The sequence below is a fragment of the Meriones unguiculatus genome, chromosome 6 (assembly GCF_030254825.1).
Source record: "Meriones unguiculatus strain TT.TT164.6M chromosome 6, Bangor_MerUng_6.1, whole genome shotgun sequence".
NCBI lineage: Eukaryota > Metazoa > Chordata > Mammalia > Rodentia > Muridae > Meriones > Meriones unguiculatus.
In genome coordinates this window covers 53,102,560-53,122,663 of record NC_083354.1, presented here as the reverse complement: position 1 = coordinate 53,122,663, position 20,104 = coordinate 53,102,560, and the positions used below count along the sequence as shown (strand labels likewise).

Genomic DNA, 20,104 nt, shown 5'->3' with positions numbered 1-20,104 from the left:
CTATAGATGCAATTCTACAGAAATTCGAGGCAGAGGACCTATCCAACACGAAGGCACTAAGTCTCCATTCAGGAAGCTGCTGACTTTCCTGCCATCTTTCCCTCTGCTGTGCAGTCTGAAAATACATGGGAAAGGTTGGAGGCTATGCTTTCTTTTGCTTGAGTCGAACACTACTCTTCGCCAGGCTTGTGGATGGGGATGCCCCTCAATGAACGCAATTTCACGGATGGTCAACTATCAATTTTGAGCAATGCAAATGGCCAGACTGTCTGAAATCTTGCTTTCTCCTTTTTCCTCATTTTGGTGATAGAGACACCCATGGAAAGCAAAGGCTAAGTCAAGTGTGTAATAGACCCTCACAAGCTGCAGCTTTAAAGCTGTGTGCATATAACCCCAAAGGGGGTCCTCATAGCTATAAGTTGCAGGTGACTTGCAAAGAAAAATGATCTGTCATCATGGATGGCCATGACACACAATCTCATCAAGCTTTCTTAACACTCCTTTTTTTATTTTTAAGAAAAAAAAGTGTACCATTTTTCTTGCTTTTACTGCAAACATTATGATACTATGGAGAACAAACCACATGACTTAGGAATGACCCCAAAAGTCATCTCCCTGAAACTGAGGACTTAAATTTATGGAGTCAGAAGGTTGCTCGTGTATCACCCAGGATATTGATTTCACTCTCCAAAGCAATTGATAGTCTGAGTGGCAGAAATGTCTTCGAAGACCCAGAGTTGATAAGCTGTGGCAGCATGGATCTAGAGTTCCCTTCTACTCCCTCCAAACCTAGCCTTCCCCTACGACAGCCTAATGCCTGCTAGGTCTGAAGTTAGCTTTAGTCTTGGCTGGACTTTGGTAGATAATCACAGACTGAAAACATCTAAACAATACTAAATACAGACATGTCTTTTCCTAGTCATCATTCTCTCAGCAGTAAGGACCATTCCAGAGCATCTATACCACATCAAGCCTTATAACTAATCCATAGTTAATTTGGGAAGATATTTGCCACTTTTAAACACAATACTCTACCACCTTATGCAAGGAACTACATTATCTGAGATAATGTCAGGGACATCTGGCAACTGATTTGCCCCAGATTCTGGCAACCTTTAGTCTTCTTTGGCTATGGTGATCTAGTTCTGGTGGTACTTACCTACCTTCAGACCCAGGTGCTATGCCAGCCCTGGCAGGAACAGGGTAGGGTGTGGATTATGCCGATGCTGCATGTTGATGTGCTGTCTATAGTGGAGCCCACTGAAGGTGCTCAGCACAGTGTCTAGTGCATGCCAACCATGCAAACGTGGGGCCCAGGAGCAGAGCTGGTTTGCACTGCTTCCTAAGCTTGACCTTGGCCTCTTTGTAGAAGGGGTATCCTGTGAAAAGGAAGTTCTGTTTGGACTCCTTGGGGGATGCTGTCTGGATAGAAAACACTCTGTGCTAGAGAGTGCTTTCTTTTTTTTTTTTTTTTCAGAATCTGAGACCCCCGAGGGATGGAGAATAACGTGAACGCTGCCTTTATTAAGATAAATCTGTATTAAATTAGACCAAGCTCATTAAGTGGAGCGGTGCAGTCTAAGTGTCTGCACCAATGGTAGAATCTGGCAGGGGAAAAAAAAATGACCTGAAAATGTACAACCAATCTCAGGGCTGCGTGTGGCTCCAGTTGCACATGTAGGCTCGCAAGCCACTGATTACAGCCCTCTGGCTATGTCTGCCTTTTGATTCCTTTGAGGCCAGTCTTTGCTCCTTCTTCACTTCAAAGCTCCAATGAGTGTTTAATATCTGTCCCTATTCAGCCTCTATTTTTTTTAGAAGAAGTGTCTTCTCTATCTCCCGTTGTCTTGTTAAGTGGGGGATAGGACACAGCAAAGATAGGGTCCGGAATGGAATGCAAGTCTTCCTCACCCAAGATTATATCTTAGAAAGGCCAGGATTCCCTGCACTGCAGGAGAATGTCTTGGCAGAGCTAGGGGTTAGAGAAAGGAGCCACAGGCGGAGGCGCCTATGTGAAATACAATCAGAATGGCAATCAGACAAGGACCAAGATGAAATTTTCCTGAGTGTGCCTCAACAGATTTCACACAGGCAGCCACTGACTAAAGACCACCCCTCCGTCAGATGCCTAACACACAAGTGGGAAGTCAGAGACGCTCTGGTTTAGTAAATGATAGGTGCCTTGGCCTGCTGCATTCTGTGGCATGTTCTGCAAACCTCAAGACCCTGCAAGACACTGTCATGAACTGGCAGCCCTCTGACTTACCTCCCTGCACAAATTGCCTACAGGACCTGGGTAAGTCAGGTCCGATGTAGTTGTCCAGGAACTAAGCAGATGAGGCTAAGCTGATTTTTCATAGTATTTGAAATCAAACTCAATTGACTCGACATGTTGTTCTTGCAAGTAAAATCCTAAGGAAAAGAAATTGGCTTAGTCTCTAAATGATCTGCCATATTGTGTCTTGCTTTGGTTTGAGTTTTTCATCCTTAGGTTCACAGGTTAGGAGCTTGATTCCCAGAATGGCAATGTTGAGGTCTAGTAGATAATCACAAGACTGGCCTCTTCCAGTGCTTTGGGTTGGAGTTTTGCTGTGGCAACTTTTCTGCTTGCCTATTCTTTCACCTTTGTGATGCTATGCATCATGAAGTGGCACAGCCAGAAGGCCCTGGCCAGAGCTGGTGCTATGCTCATTGGAATTTGTTACTGCGAATGAAGGAGTCAAAGACTTTCCTGGCTGCATGCGCTAGGCCTCTCTGGCAACGTTTCGTAAGTGTAAATGAAGTCTCATTTTTTTAATTACTGGAAAAATACCAGTGAAAATGAAGTTCTGCTGATTGCATGGCTTTCAAATCCACTAACAGGACACAGTGGGCTAATTTGGTCTGTAGAACACAGACCAGCAATGGTACTGGAGCCGGCTCCCAGGAGAACCCAACACATAAGCATCTATTAAATCACTTTCTATTCACTTTGTCCAACCCCAACTGGAAATTTCACAATGAGCACAAGTTCCCCAGCCAACCTCAGAAGCACCAGAAAAGGTCCCCATGTTTGCAAGCCCAAGGCAAATTAGAGGGGCACATACAGGACTTTGTGCTATGTATGTAAGCGGACAGTAGAAGGATGAGAACTGTGGAAATAAGGCCTGCTCCGCAGGCCACTAGTTTCACAGCACTGCATCTCACTAGAAGAACTTTCTATATGTCACATGCAGACAGAAATGTGGCTCCTAGAAGAGTTTGGGAATTCATAGAAATCCAGATTCCTTAACCAGGAATCAGAGTGTCCTGAGACTTAATTTCAACCCCTTTCCTCATCCTCTTCTCCAACCCTCCTGGGCCATGAATGCTGCAGTGCTAGGGAGACCTGAGCCTGTTCTTGCCCCCTGTGCTCTCGTTTCTCCTCTTCTTTGTGAGGCCTTACTCATTCTATATTTTAAAGAGTAAGATTTGGGGGAAATCTTGCTAGTGTGTGGTCATTCCTCACAGGGAAAGTACCCAAGTTTTCTCCGTGTCCTCCAAAGCTGCAGGATCATGTTTCTGACTGCTTTTCAATCCCTGTCTTTCAAAATTTTTCTTCTGATGGACTGTTCCCCAGCCTTCTTTTTGAATTATGCATGGGTCTTGGGAAGGCAGAGTCTGTGTATAAGGGATGGTCCTAGGAGAGGTGAAGAAAGTGAGAGAATGTAGGAAGCCTTAGGAGAGTTAAGGCCACAGATGTTAGAGTAGGCCTAGTTCTTGTAGATTGCCTATTATGCCAGATTTAGATAAAAGAGAGGGAAAGGAAGGTGGAGAAAGACTAGAAAATATGTTAAAGTGACACATTCATTCACATGAGACATGCCAAGCACATGAAATCCTCGTGGAACCTTGAGAGGCAGGCTCTGCTCTTATTGGATAACTTGGAGATTAGAAATGCAGAACCACAGAGATGATGCTGGCTTCTTCATAACACTGTGTGCCAAATCATATCAGAGCCATGGGAACAAAATAGCATGAACTCAGTATGAAACTAGACACAGAGACCAAAGGGAACAGGATACAGGACCTAGAGATAAATTCAGACACTCATAGCCATCTCATTCTCAGCAAAGGACCAGCCTGCTCAACAAACAGTGCTTGGAAAGACGGAGTAAATTACTTCATGGAGTACATTCAACCAAGATTCTCCATTATTGATCATTCTGCATTAAAAAGTCAACCAAAATGAAACAAAGGCTCAAAACTCTGAACTGCTAGAAGAAAATGTACAGAAATATTCAAGATAATCGCACAGACAAAGATTTTTCTGAAGAGGACTCCAATAGCCCAGCAAACAGAAGCCAGAACTGACAAATGGGATTACATCAAATTAAAAAGCCTCTGCAAAGCAAGGGGGAGGGTGGTGGAGAAACAACCTACACAAAAGAAAATATCTGCTAGCTAACCATCTGACAGGGGATTAATGTCCAGAACATATAAAGAACTCAAAAGAACAAATAATTTCATCCAAAAATTTGTCAAATGATCTGAAAAGATACTGCTCAAAAGAAATACTACAAATGGCTGGTAAATAACTTTAGCTGTCAGAGTAAAGCAAATTAATTTTTATAATCTAGCTGTATTACTCTGGGACATATACATCTACAGAAACCGAAATCAGTACACAAACTTGCAAACCTATGTTTAGCACTATTTACGGTAATTAAGATGCAGAATTAATCTAGGTGCCCAGGAAAAGATAAACTATATAAGGAGCACACACATTGGAGTATTTATTTAGGGCAATGAGGAATGAAATCATGCTATTTGCAGGAAAACAGATAGAACTGGAGAACATAGTAAGAAAAATAAGGCAGATACAGACAACTATCATATCTCTTCTCATAGGTGGAAATTAGAAAAAAAAATGAGAGCAAATAGCTCAGAAAGAAGAGTCCTGTGGGACACAGAGGAATTAAGATCCTGTGCAACTCTAGCTAGCAAGGGGTGAGGCTGGGATGTCACTCAAACTCAAGCTCTTCTGACTCCAAGGATTCTCTCTTTCTGTTGCTTCTTGGAAAATTAAAGAAGTAGATGGCCCGTTAGTAAGAGGAGGACAGGCTTTTGTGGTTTGCAATGATAAGGCTACAGAAAGTAGAGAGTTTGTAGCATCTGTGTCAATACGTATCAGCTTCTCGGTGGCTGCTGCACTTGCTTGAGCCCCACACTGGTGCTAAAGCAGAGAAGAGATTGGTAAGGAATACCGAGACACAAGGACCAATTAACGAAGAATCAGAGCACGCTTGCCACTGCGGGACACCAGCCCATTCCAAGCGATCCAGGGATCATCTTAATTATTTGCAGACGCAGTTTTGATTTGGCGGGTCTGTTTTCCCACCCCAAGTGTCAAGCATATACTTGGGGAGAAGTGGCTGTAACTGACTTGCCTAAGCAGGGGCTGGCTGCAGGTTTGGAGTGACAACAACCCAGATGGGATCTCTGAGGGCAACCAGGAAGGAATCATAGTAAAGTCTGTAGAAGGACATATCGCTGAGCGAGCGTCTCTTCTTATAGGTATTCTCCAGGGTGTGTTCAATAATACCCATGCTGGTATCTGGCTGGGACACTGAGCCACACCAAGACCCCCACTTCAGCACAGCTGTGTCCAGCTGTTCAACATCTAAGTTAGTGCCTGCCATGGATCCCTGCCATGAGGCACAGTAGCCTGCCCCTGGTAGCCTGTGGGAGTCTATACTACTGCAAAGACTCTCATCCTTAAATCCTGTAAAAATGGTAAACAAGGCTTGCCACTCTTAGGTGAAACATGTCACACATGGCATGGCTAGCCATGGCTCAGGAGCAACCATCTTCCTCCCTCCCTCACCTGTATCTGCTCCCTGGCTTTTGCTTCCCAGGTCTCACAGTGTTTACTGATTCTCCCTTTTCTCTATTTTGTCTCATGAAACTGTCTGGAATTACTCTTTATTCAGCCTGCAGGGACTTGTGTATCCCCTAAATCACTCCTGGGTCAACTGCTTCACAGAGAGCAGATTATTATGTGTTTGGCCTCTGGATTTCACACGTGGCTCAAAATATATCCTTAAAAACTATGTTCACTTCATAGGTGCAGAGATTTAAGATTATTAAACAATGTGGCAAGACAACCATTTTCCCAGTATTTGTGTTGCTTGGTGAGCCATGGATAATCAAGAAGATTTAAAGTATATAAGAACAATGTCACTTTAAGTAGGCCTGAGCAAGTCATTGGTGTGTATGTGAGATGTAGGAAACAATTTCTTGTACATACTGAGGGATAGTTGCATTAAGTGACCTTTTCCCTCATCGTCCTGTGGCAAATGGCTAAAGTTACTTTGGAATCTTTCACAGAATCTATCAAAACAAGGTTGGGTCTTCCTCAGGGTGCTATCTGCCTGCTTGGGAGCATCCTCATCCCCCCACTGGGCTTCAAAGAACGCCCAGTACTTATGGGAGAAGAAATAGACTCCAGCTGAGCTGAGAGAAGACTGTGTACATTGAAAACTCCTTTGCGCATTTCCAAAACGGAAACAGAGTTGGTCGAGGGGATTAGATGAGAGGCATGGGTAAGGAACAGTGGAAAAAACAGACCACGCCATGGGTGATGATCAAAGGCCTTTGTCCTAAGAGGTGAGGGACAGGGCTTAAGCAAGGCTCAGGACTGAGGAATGAGCACACCCTGAGGGTGACCTCTAAGACGTCACGGCCTTTGGACAATGTGCTTCTCGTGCCCTGAGCATATAGAGGCCAGGGGCTTGGACACTTGAGTAATAATGAGATCCCTGGTTTCCAGGTAGCCTTGAGACAACTGACAATTTCAATCAGAGACTCTGTATTCAACCCTTCCTATATGCAGCCACAGCGTGGAGCCAGTTAAGATTCCAGAATAATAAATAGCCTCGGTAACTCAGCAGCAACCATGAGCTTGTCTAGGTGGATGTAAGGTGAAAATCCGTTCTCCAGCCAGGTGTTCTATTATTACTTAGGGCTACTGTCTCAATTAATGCTTCCTTTTATAAGCCCCCTTGTTTTTCTGGCTAGCTTTCATGATACTTGTTCTTCTTTTTTCTCTATCAATATCTCCCATGGACAGTGCAAAAAGTTGAAAGAGATCTCCGCTTAGGGTTACCTTGCCAACAGGCGCCGACAGTAAGCTGCATGGCGATATGAGATGGGTGGATGGGCCAGTCATTGGTCACCAGGTATGGTTCATAGGTTGCTCCATCCATGTACAGGGTGACCACAGGAAACTCCACATTGATGACATAGTAATGCCACTCTTTGTCACAGATCTAATGGGGGAGAAAGAACACACACAGAGAAGCAACACTTAAAATTCAATCTACAATGCATCGCCAAACAGCCCTTTAAAATCTTATTCTGAAGGGAGAGGAAGAAGTTTTGGGGGTCAACAATTATTACCCCCAGAGACTCAAAGAACATAGTTTTGACATAAATCACACACTGAGGTTATCAAACACAATGGGAAGAATAGTACAAGAGGGTCCAGTCATCTGCTGAATACTGTTAGACTCCAGTACATGTTTGGCTCCAGGAACTAATCTGAGTTTCAAATCTGCAGATGCTCAAGTTCCTTCTATAAAATGACACTGCATTTGCATGCAACATATGCATATCCTCCTGTGTACTTTAAATCAAGTCTATATTACTTATGATACCCAATGCAATGTAAGTTCTTTAAATAATTGCTCAGCTGTATTGCTTCGGGACTATCCACAAGAAAAGGAAAAGCCTACTCATATACAGTGTGGGAGAGATTCCTCAGCTGGGTAGATTCACGGATGTAGAACCTTTAGGCACAGAGGGCAGACTGCATTCGACAATGGGCAGAATGAACATCTTGTTCATGTAATTGCCACCTGCCTTAGTTAGGCTCACACTTTTTTGTTGGGCAGTTAGGAGTGTCAGCTTAAATTACTTTGAATGCCATCTCCTGCACTTCTTCAGTATATTAAAAAAAAAAGTACGATTGAAAACATTTTCCTAAGTTTTAGCTAGATGGAGCTGTATCAAGAATAGAGCTACAATGAAAGGAAAGCTAACGAGTAAAATAAATGAGGAGAGAAGAGAGGATGATGAAAGACAGACTCAGAAAGAGGAAAAGCAGGAAATGCAAGAAATTTGACCCCCTGAATCCCATTGATTCTGTGTTAAGCATCAGAGAAGCCCCGGCCCTTCCAGTTCAAGGAAAATAAACCCCAAGGGAGACAGACTTTCTAGCAAGACTCTGCCTTCTTCCACCTTAGTGCACCTGGGGAAATAGAGAAAGGCCACAAATGTAGCCTTCTGGCCTGTACTGGGAACTATATACTCTTCACGTAGGTCCTTTCACAACCTGCCATACCCAGGGATCCTGTTCTTTCTCAGGATTGAGAAATAGCATTAACGGATTGTAGAAGCAAGGAAGGGTGGCTTGACTGGGTTGAGGAACACATAGGGAATCAGTAGAGTACAGCTCTGGCATGTCCATGAGGACCTTTCTAGGGGTGATTGCTTCCATATGGCTCTAACCTAATGAGTGAATTAATCCCTTAATGGATTCATAATGTGACCATAATAGTAGGAGATAGTGAAAGCTAGGGATTGGAGGAAGGAGTTACTACGAGGGTGTAATTGGGACTGTATCTCACCCTGGACATCTCCTATGCTCTTTCTGTGTTTCCTGACAACCAGAGATGGCTCTGATCTGCCATTCCCTCTCTGCTAAGATGGGCTGACATCTCTGAAACAATGAGCAAGAGTAGCTCTCTCCTCCTTTCAGGTATTTGGTTACAGTTATGCCAAAGTAACTGATTATGTGAGTAGTCACAGTTTTTGACCCAAGAGACAAAACTCACACTGTACAATCGCTAACAAAAACGTGGGAAGGGAGGCAGGAACCCAGCGGGACTAGCGAATAGTGTTTCCTTCCTCCTGTGCAGGCATGGGCTCTCTCCTTTGTGTTTGGTCTCCTCCCCTCTCCCCCTGCACCCCATGGGTTCCTCTGAAATGTCTCTCATCTCTGTCATCCACTCTTCTTCACCCCCACCACAGATGGCAGGGGAGGCTGATGAGTTCTACATGAAGGTGACCCCAAGGTGTGGGCATCAAAGCACCCCCCTCCATCCCGCACTGGATTAAATGTGCTGTTTCTCATGAATAGATAACACCAACAGGGATGCTAAATGATCTTTTTCCCTTTCATTTTGGAATAAGAAATTTTCCCTTAATGTTCTTTTTATATTGTCCCATCTCATGTCTCAGAAAATTACTCCTTTTGAAGCCTGTTAGTCTGATAAAGCCTGATGAATATTTTAGGGGTTTTAGTAGGCAAGCAGGAAGGGGCCAGGCAGTTCATTCCAATGTCTTGTTGAATTCAGTGAGAGCCCTTGACTCAGTTTACACTCCCTACCATATTGATGTTCTGGATCACGCCAGCGTATTTGGATGCTGAGATTTGGGGTTGAGCCTGTGACTGAAGGGGGTGCTCCTAGGTCGTAGGAGTAGTGCACAGGGAGACCAGAAGACAGAGTCTAGGCCTTTTGGAAGAGTTACGAACCAAGGGGAGTATCTGAATGAAGCACCCAACCCAAGGGATCTCAATGCACCCTGTGTCTGGAGTTGAAGTCAAGGATAGCCAGGCATCAGAAGAAAGCTAGAAAATGGTTTACATCCTGGGCATATTCCAAGAAGATTCCGGCCAAGTCCAGGGAGCTAGTGAAGTATTCCTGGATACGAGTCCTCCCCATGGAAATCACGCTGTCAGGGATAGACTTTTAGGTAGCAGAGGAGGTCTCCCTGTCCTGGGTTCCATCGCTACACTCACTGCGCCATCCTTTCTGTGCACAGGGCAGGTTGAGCCCACGAGCTTCAGCCAATCCTATCCTATCCTGTGATTGCTGAAGAGGAAGGAGAATGGTCCTCTGGTCTTAATTCTCAACACTCAATTTCTGAGGAACAGTCAGAACCGTTTTACAGCGTAAGAGCAGCACAGCCCTTCCCAACATTGCAGTTTGTCCTGGATGCATTTCCTACAGTTCTGCTGAATGGTGCTTCGTTGACAGGCAGCTTCCAGGATGCCTCTCACGAAACAGTGAGCCTGTGTCCTGAGCTGAGCCTCCTAATGGGGGTAGAGGGGATTTCCCACCCTCATTAGCATATCCAAGGCTCCCAGCAGCCTCAAATATGCTTTCAACCTAGGAGATGGGAACATTTATATTTATAGTGTTCATATAAATATCCCTAGAAACAACAGCCATGAAAGCCCTGTTTGGATCACACTGTTTAACTATTTGAAAGTTTCCATGTATCAGTTAACGTTGGCATTGAAATAATAACTTCACAAACCCCATTGTAAATGGCCATATGATGTGATATGGATATCCTATAATATACTTATCTGTCCTCTCATTATCAGATTCATCTTATAACAGCAATTACAAATGATGCTATAATCATTTATTTGGGGCATAAATATTTGTCTCCATTTCTGATTGCATCCTTCCTGGAAGGGGATTTAATGGCTTAGATAGTATAGCTATTTTTAAGGTTCTTGATACATAGAGTGATTTTTTTTCCAGCAAAATATTGTAACTCCTTATTCTTTTATCCATGAAATCTAAGAAGGCTCCTGTATTATGTTATTGCCACATTAAGAAAAAAAAAAAAGAGCAAAATCCTAGAAATTTGTAAAGGAACACATCTTGTCTCCTTTTTGTAATGAGTCACAGAAGATAACACAAATTATGTGTTTCCAAATCAAAACAGAGACTACTATCTGTGTGAGGAGAGGCCAAGGCTTAGAGGAATAAGCAGAACTGTGATCCTGAGCTCTTAATTGGGCATCCAAACAGTCTTTTAGTTCATACTAAGCTTTTGGCTGCATACGTGTCCCAATGAGCTATGTCAGCAGCTGAAGGAAATGCCTAATTAGAGTTTCATAAATGTGGATCTATGATCAGGAAGAGACCCACATTGACCCTTAGCTAGAATGGCAGGGACAAACTATAATTGAAAAATGATCGAGCCAGGGTGCAGCAGAAATAGAAGTACTGCCACATAGGTCAATCAAGACAAGGAAACTAGGCAAAGTGACCTTTCCTTAGGGGAGAGACAATCTTTAATTCTTAGCTTTCTGTGAATCACTGGCAAACCTAACTGGCTTGATACCTGTCCCACGATGCCCCCTGAATGGATGCCCAAGGCATGACATAGACAAAGCCACCTTCTCAGATCATCTGCAGATGCGATTCTATGTTAGGTGGCTATAGCTGCTCTTTACACGGTAAGTGAAAAAAGGCCAGAGATCCAGAGACTGGAAGATTCTCTTTACAGGTGCTGAAAGCCTGATTCAAATACCACATCAAGGACTAGGTTGGAAGTTCTGACTTAGTTTCTCCATTAAACCATTTTTTTTTTTTTGCCGCTATTCAGTATGTGACATACTGATTTGCCAACTTCTGTGTCAATTACTATGTCTATTGAGATTTCAAGAGAGAGCAGAGCTCATGAAACAGATTCGTTGCCTTCAGGGGTTTCAATCTAATGGAGAGGGAGGGGGGAGTAAGAAAACCACATAAAAAAATATTCCAATATAATGGGAATTGAAATAAGTGCTGTAACTCAGGTGTGGAGCACTTCAAGGTTCCAGAGAATGGAGAAATGTTTCCAGCTGGGAGAAAGTAGAATTTAGGGTGAATTCTGCAGGCCTGTTAAGGTTTCATTGGGCATAGAAAGTAAGAATAAATTTCAGGCAAATGAAGCAGAAACCTCTTATTTCTGTAATCGGTCATTTTCCCCCCACTGTTGGAGGTGCCATTTTGGCAACATACAGAGTCTAATTCTTTCAGTCAGTCATTTCTGTAGAGACTTGCAAAAAACATAGCCCATTTTGTGGAAAATAACCCCCAAAACCTAGCTGGTGCTTCTGGTCCAACTGAGGTATTGATAAAAGGCTTCTAACAACCTGGAATGCATAGTCATCCTAGGTTTGTGAAAGGTGCCAGGAAAGAAAGCCTGTGGTGTTTGTGTGTGTGTGTGTGTGTGTGTGTGTGTGTGTGTGTGTGTGTGATGTATTAGGGAGATGAGAGACAGCAGGCATAGATGCAGATTAGGGTAGGACAAAATGTGTTTGAGGGAGGTGAGGAGTGTGAGATGAGGCTGCAAACATCCTTTGGGGCTGTCGGATTGAGGACCTGAGTTGCCTTTATTCTGTAGGCAGCTGGAAGTCTGGCGGTCTCTGGGTGGGGGAGGAGTTAGCAATCATAGCAACAATCAATCTTGGAACATGCTTTCCATTTGGAAGCAGCTTTCCATATTCTTGCTTAGGCCACCCAGTTCTCTGCTAGGACAGGAGGATCGATTCTGTTCCAGGGACCGTTTGAAAAGAGAGTGAAAGAATTGACATGGCTTCCTATCACAAGGAGCTTGTAAACATAGTGGGAGTTGGACGTGACACTCAGGCCACGATGGGCTTCCACGTTCACCTTCCTGTCCTTTCACTTCACACAATGGCAGCGCTTGTGCATCACGTTCGATCACACCAGGACCTTGACCAGAGAAGCTGCCGGACAGTGGGATCACAAGTCAGATCATCCTCGAACAGCCTCACCTGGAGACGCTATAAACACTTCAAAGGCACTGTGTCCCAAAATGGGCTCAGCAGTGCCCCCCCTCCCATGCCAGCCTAAACATGTTCTCTGTGTCCTGTCTCATGTGATCTGTCACCACACTCCACGCTGCTTTAGACTCGCTGGCTAATTTATTGTCTTGATCTGATGTTTCTACCTAGTCTTCTCCCCTCTCCATCACTCAGTACCCCAGCCCTACTCAGCACCTGCCATACCTGCTAGAGAGGGCAAAGAGTAGAGAGAGGGATAACTGACTGAAAAGGCAGACATGGGGCAGTTAGCAAAGATGGAGATGCTTGAGCCATGGAGGAGTCTGTAGCAATGGAATGATCTAAATGTGGGCTGGTGGGAGCCACAAAATGAGATGGGCAAGGAAGCAAAATAAAGGAGCAGGAGAGAGTCCATGTAGACTGAGTCTGGGGTTCTGGGGTAACTGGTTGAGGAGCACAGCTGTTTTCTTTAAATTATTAATTTCTTAAGATTTCTGTTCTGAACGTGGGGAGAAAAGTCTTCTCAGTTCTTTGCTGCTGTATCGGTTAAGTGAGAGGGATGATAACGGCATCACTTGTGGGGTTGTTGTTTGAATTCAGTGAAGGCACCTACAATGCTCAGCACATATTTCTAGTCTTTCCTCTTCCAAAGTGTACTGAGAAGCTGGATAAAATGTAATGGCAGCAGTAAAACAAAGAAACAAAAGTAAGAGACCTGGAAAGAAAGCCCTTCAGACTTCAAACACAAAGAAATTAGAGATGAGAATTGAAACTTATGGATGCTGAGGCTCTTCTCTATCCCATCAGTAGGACCTCAAAAAGCCTCAGTGAGAGAACAGGCATTTAGGTCCTTGGACCTCTGCAAAAGAGTGGACTTGAGCTGGAATGGTTACATGGAGTTTGTACTGTGAAGGGGGCACAGCTTGAAGCCTGTATCCCAGGACAAACACTTCTGCTGACCTAGGGCTGAAGGGTGCAAGCCAGCCAAGTACTTTGTCTCCTAGGCTTGCTCTATGGCATGGGCATCAGGTCCAGGCACAGACCGCTGATACAGAATAGAAGCCCTGAACTCAGAAACTAACTTAAAATGCATCTGTAAAGCCCAGAGGGCCCTTGGAGAGACAAATTCAAACAGTTAAGTATATACAGGAAGGAAGAGAACTGGATTGGTGAGCTGGAACCACGAGGCAGTTGTGTAGCATCTCCACCCTGCCAAGGCAAGGTGCCTCTCTTGTTGCTAATCTCAGGAGGTCACCTGCACTTCTGCCAGTGTGCTTCCTGTTTGTGACAGGTCAGGTGCTACCCACTGGGCCTTCCCTCAGAAGGTGACTTGGGACCACCTGAGCTCGGGGACAGGTGACAGAGCATAGCCTGTGTCCAAGAAGACCACCCCCTTTTGAAATTTGTTTGAGTGACGTTTGGGCAAACCATTAAAATAATCCTGAAAACTGCCCTTGCAACTCTTCTATCTATCTTCTATATAAATCAACCGGTCAATATGCAGGACTTCAGTTACTCCAAAGGGACAGAAAAGCACACTAGTCCCTTCTTAGACCCTGCTGGTGTGCCTGGCACCTTGACACCCTGGAGCGGTAGCATGATGCTGGGCTTTCTCTCTACAGTCAGTTGGTTCATTCATTTGTTCATTCATTCATTCATCTGCTCACTCACTCATTCACTCATTCTCTCTCTTTTTATTAAAAAACAGTACCTTGAAAGGATTCTAATCAGATCTCCCTTCCCCACCCCTGGATGATGCCCATTTAAGTTCCCTTTGTATTTCCAGTTACCATATTTTTGTGCATTAAAGAGCCCAGTACAACTAGTCACTCTTCTAATGAAATGTTTCCCCTCACCCACCTCGGGGCTTCTCTATAATTTCTTCAGAACCTATGAAGGAAGGGTTGGTGGAGTTGGATAGGAGTCAGAGGTCAGAGCCAGTGAAGCTTGAGACTGGGCCTTCACAATACTCAGTTTTAGTGTTCAGCTCAGGAGTGGACAGCCAAGAGACATGAGGGCCCCATTTGTCATCCCTCGGCAAAATGTTCTCCTGTGTTATACTCTCAGGCTTTGGCTCCCAACTGAGAGTCTATAAAATGCTGCCACATTTTATATAGGTACCACACAGATGCTCTCTGGAAAACCTCACTTAATGCAGTTCAACAGGTTGGTTTGGGCAGGATTCCTAAAAGGAGGCCCTAGGCTTAGAGGTAACAGCACCTCTTGCTAGGAATGCAGGATTCCCTAGGCCCCACTTCCAACAAACCAGAAGCTCCCAGATAGGCTTGCCAGCCTGTTTCAGAAAGACTGCAGGCAGCTCCAGAGCTGCTACATTTGAGAACCTTGCTTAGGCTCAGAGGTGTAGTGTGGGTGGGTTCATCTCTGTCAGCTTGACTGCTTTTAGAATCACCTGGGGGCTGTACTCTGGGCCTGTCCATGTGGATGTTTCGAGAGAGGTTTAACTGAGGAAGCTTTAACTGAATCTGGGCAAAACCCATTTGATGCTCCCAGGGTTCCACACTGAATTTTAGGGTGGAGCACCAGCATTCATTCTCCCTGCTTCCTGACTGTAGCTACCTCATGCACAGTTAGAGCCACTGGCATACCTTTGCGCTGGGATGGACCAAACTCTTAAAACCAAGAGCTAAAATAAAACCTTTCCTCCTGGAGTTGCTCTTGTCTGGATTTCTTCTTCTTCTTCTTCTTCTTCTTCTTCTTCTTCTTCTTCTTCTTCTTCTTCTTCTTCTTCTTCTTCTTCTTCTTCTTCTTAACAATGAAAGACTAACTAACATAATCTTAGAACCTTACTTGTTTTATTTCTTGCTAGGCGCTTGTAATAAAAATTCCCAGAAGATTGTTGCAACATTCATTCAATTTTCCTCACATATATTTATTGTATTTTCACTATGTCTCAGCGCCTCTTGGTTTTGGGGATGTGGAAAGTGAATATCATGCCATTGTCCCCTTTCTCCACCATCAGAAGCCGGGGCTCACGTGTTCTTTCTGCTGCTTTCTTGGAACACTGGGATGACCACACCAAGACCAATGTCTGTCCTTGGCGGGTCACATTTTCTTCTTCCTTCAGACTTAGCTTCTAGCTTGAGCCAATGACTTCCCCCAGGGTGTTTCCTCATGAATTTCCAGAGCCGAGTGACATCTGTCAGGGCCCTGGGGGCACAGACTCAGAGCTGCAGGGGCCCTGTCTGTCTGCTGGAGGTTGTAAGCTTAAATGTACCAAACAAATTCCATATTTTACCAGGGCAGGAAGGGTATGTTTTAAATTTGAGATTTAGGAAAAGGGACCCTTTCTTCATGGGTGTTCTTGTCCTGAGCAGGATCGACTGCACAGAGTCAAAGCAGCTTGTGCCTGCAAACAGGAACAGTGTTAAAAGGGGGTTGTGGTAAGATCCTTTGGAGTATAGAATCTTCTTCCCCCAGGAGCCTGACGATTTTCCAGCCCTACATCACACAAGAAGACTGAACAATCAGCACTGGATAGTTCTGCTTGTTTAAGCAGAGGGCCGAGGAGAAATCACTAGGCACAGGGGCTTCTATACAAAGGACCAAATTGGTGGGTATGTATGTAGGAGTTTACCCATTTTCTCTAGCCAGGGCCTCACAGGGCCTTCTTATGGGTCTCTGTTTATCTGGGTGTCTGGAAGCTCTACATGCCCATTGAAATCCAGAAGCAACGAGCGAATCAGCTCAGAGATGGGCTTTAACACTTACTGAATAACCAGTTCCCATATGTCTGAAATGAACAGGCCCCTGTAGGGAGTGAGTGGAGTCCTGAGTGAATGTGTGCAGTTGACATGGGCATAACCATGTCGAGGACTCTGATGCCCCGGACCATAGCAGTCAAGTCTTTCCAAGAGAAAGCCAGGGTGCAGCTTAGTGCCCCAGAGGTTCAAGGCAGCCTCATGGAGAAGGAAATAGGAAGAAATATGGGGTGAAAATCTATCTGTGTAGACACGGGGCCTGCACAGGAGTTTCCCGTAAGGAGGAGGGATGGGAGCAGGAGGTGGACAATATCTCTAATATGTCCCTCATCTTCTTAAGGACTTGACAGGGGAAGGAAGGAGCTGGCAGATTAAAAAAAAATACTTGTGTATAAACATGTTTCGTTCCATCCTTAATTTTGTTCCTCCTTGCACAGATAAACATCAGAGTTCTCACAAGTAACTTTCCTCATTCCCTAGGGAGGATGGTGTTTGTGGGAAGCTACAGAAGAGCCTGTGCAGAACCCCCAGAGGACAATTTCAGTCTTTCTGTGGCCGAGAGGTTGGCAGTCACCTCCTCAGTGTAACACAGCTGGTCCATATTGTTCATGGTGTGTGGGGGGGGAGAGCCCAGGACTCCCCTCTCTTATCTTCAGGCTGGGCTTTAAAAGGTATTTATTGACAAAGAGACTGAGTCTGTAAGATGTTAGATGGGAACCCCATCATATTAAACAAACAGGAAGCTCTGCATATATTTGATGTAAATGTTATTTTTATCTCCTCAGATGATGAGATGAGAGCTGTTCCCAAGCCTTACAAATAACATGGCTTGGGCTGAGCCCCTGTGTTTCTATCTAACTTTCCCTTGGCTTAGGCCTGGAAGATTCTAGCCTCCGTATAATCTAATCTTCTGCTGCACTAGACCTTGAAGGCTTCGGCCTCCAGCCTCTATCTACTAACCGAGGCCTAGAATGTTTTCAGCCTCCAAGATTTTTGCTGAATGAACTCACCCTTTCCAGTTCCTTCTGAACTCTGTCTGGCTGGTTCAGCTCAGCTGTTATAGCTCAAAACTCCTTTCCAAGCTGACTGATTCAAAATGGCTTCTCTTGCTTCTCACTGAATGGCTCTGCTTGGAAAAACTGTCTCTGAACTCCACAAACTGAACGGCACTGAACTGAACTGTACTGTGCTCCCAAACTCTAGTGTACTGCCCCCACAAACTCCCTAGATTTCTCTCTCTCTCTCTCTCTCTCTCTCTCTCTCTCTCTCTCTGTGTGTGTGTGTGTGCTGCTCTTAATAGTTTCTCTTTCTTGTCTGTTCTTATGAGAGTTGGGTATATCCTATCTCTGACTCATTCTGTCAAATCTTTCTCTGATTTGTCACTTTGTCTGTCCCTCAATTAGAAGTCATTGGAACTAAAGGTGTGTACTAAATTCCAGCCAGAGGGATTAAAGATGTGTATTAAGGGCATGTCTGTATTCCAGCCAAATCACACAGACCTAGGTCTTTGGATGTGATCTCTTGCCAGAGTAGCCATATTGCTGGATTGAAGTTCTTCTATAATTTGAAAAAAAATTAATTTTTCATTCTTCCCCTCTGAGTTCTGAAGTTGGCTCTCCATTAATATACTCTGTCTGTAAGTGATGAAGGGTGAAATCTTTGCAAGTTAAAAAGAAAATCTCAGTGGATATCTTTGGAGAAACATAATTGTAATTTTGTTGACATATCTCATATCTCTGTCTGCTGAAAAAAAAATCCTTTGAATAATTCAAATAATAAATTCTGTGGCCAGGAAAAGTGGAGTGCTGTAGAATTGAAATGTTTAAGTGTTTCCACTCTTAAAGACATGGTGCCTGCTGGCAGAAAGCATGTTCTGCATGTCAGCGTCCTCACAGGGAACTTCCTTAGCTGGTGGCCCTGTGACCTGGCCAGTCACAGGGCCGTGTTCGTGTGGGAAGCAGCAGAGGATAGAATGCTTGCACAGAGGCTCTTTGAGTTTCCAGCACAGAGCGCTTCCTATGCTGATCTGGTGGGGCTCAGGGCTGTCAGCAGGCTGCGCTGTGATCATCACACCAAGGCTCCAGACGAGCAGAGCCATGCTGCTACTGCTGGATCACCTGCTCCCCTGTAGAGCCATTTCCCTGGACAGGTTTGACGTACATCTCACAACTGCTTTTCCAATGAAGGCTTGCCAGCAAGTTGCCTCTGCTTGGCATCCCACAGCAAAGAAATTGGGTATTTACTCCAAAGAACAAATTAGGCCAATAACTCTGAGGGAATCTGCAGGACTCTTTAGGGAACAGTTGCAGTTTAAAAAATCCATGATAACATCCAAAATCTTGAGTTTAAGCTCCTTCCAATATTATGAATATTTACCAAGTGGAATTTTCACACCTGGGTTTTGAGCTCTTAAAGAACTCTGAAAAACTGGTTAAAATCTAACCATCTTCCCACCTAAATAAAAACAAAACAGAAACTGAACAAATGCCAGCATGTCCAAACCTGGCTTTCTGGCTTTGGAGAGGTAAGATGCTCCGTTCACTGCTGAGTTCTGCTTCCCATGGACCACTCAGCATAGAGTCCACGAGTGAACATTACAGGCAAAGCACAGGCCAAGTCCAAGCTTTAGTGTGGTTGGTGTGTGTGTGTGTGTGTGTGTGTGTGTGTGTGTGTGTGTGGTGTGTTCCTCATGATCCCCACATTCAGGGTTTTAGGTAGAAAAGCCCAGACAGATGAACAACATTCAAACCCATCACCCACCATGACAGAAAAAGCAAAGTGAACTCCATACACTAATAATGATAATACACTGTTCTATATGCCTAGGGAATTCTGTTTTTATATACAAGGAGGACCCTGTGTTAAATGGTTATTGTAATAAAGTCACTCATTAAACGATTTGGAAACTATGTTAACTTATTCGCTCATCCATGAACTTGTGGAGCTAAATATGCTTGGAGTCCTCGTACAAAGAAAGATGAGGGGGTCAAGGCTCTCCGGCCTCACCCTGATCAGCTCCTAGGCTCCCTCTCTAGTAATCTGGCATTAGTAAGGGAGATGCTCAGATTTAAGACTACTTCAGACTGGTTTGGTTCTTAAAGCAGAGATGCTCAACAATGCTAGGATTCATCTGGAAGGTTCTGAGAAGGGAGAGGGGAGGTGTGCAGGCTCTCTGAAGTCCCGTGGGGTGTGGATGGCTACCTTTTCTATAGCTGTTTCTTGTGTGTCCCTACACACCCAACAACTTTTGGGGACGGAATTACTGTATTCTCTATTTTACAGGTAAACTGTATCCTAGGTCACACAGTGAGTTTGTTTCCAGCCTTGCTGGACTCCTTTGCAGCATTAATTGTGGGTCACCAACCAGAGGCATCGCCTTTCAAGAGCAGAGCATGTGCCACTTGAGAGCTGGTTAGAAATGCAGCTCAGCCCAGACCCTGACCTGCTGAATCAACCTTCCTTCCTATCAGACTATGGGTGATTTGTAGGTACTGTATCTTTGAGGACCTCTGCTTTTGGATAGTGACACATGCCCTTAAAAACAAAGAAAAAAAAAGCCCAACCATTTATTGGTTATGAATTTGAAGTATGTCTCTGTAAGATTTTTGCAGCTCAGGAGGAGTTAGACACTGTGGCCTGTGGGGGAGCGCTGGGAGAGGAGAAGAAACCTTTGTTTTACTTAAGCCCTAATGACTTAGCTTGTTGGTTTTCCTCCTCCTCCATTAAACCTCAGTCCAGGCAGTGGAGAGTGGCTTCCATAAGTTTGCTG

At 44.5% G+C, this 20,104-nt stretch overlaps 1 protein-coding gene across 2 annotated transcripts in view; it reads right to left on the bottom strand.

Moving 5' to 3' along the window:
• Clstn2 (calsyntenin 2) overlaps positions 1 to 20,104 on the bottom strand; it is a 583,465-nt gene that overhangs the window by 32,061 nt on the left and 531,300 nt on the right. For both annotated transcript variants that reach the window (XM_060385459.1, XM_060385458.1), the window contains exon 9: positions 7,127 to 7,289. In XM_060385459.1, coding sequence (XP_060241442.1) covers positions 7,127 to 7,289 — 163 coding nt within the window. The remainder of the gene's footprint in view (positions 1 to 7,126; positions 7,290 to 20,104) is intronic.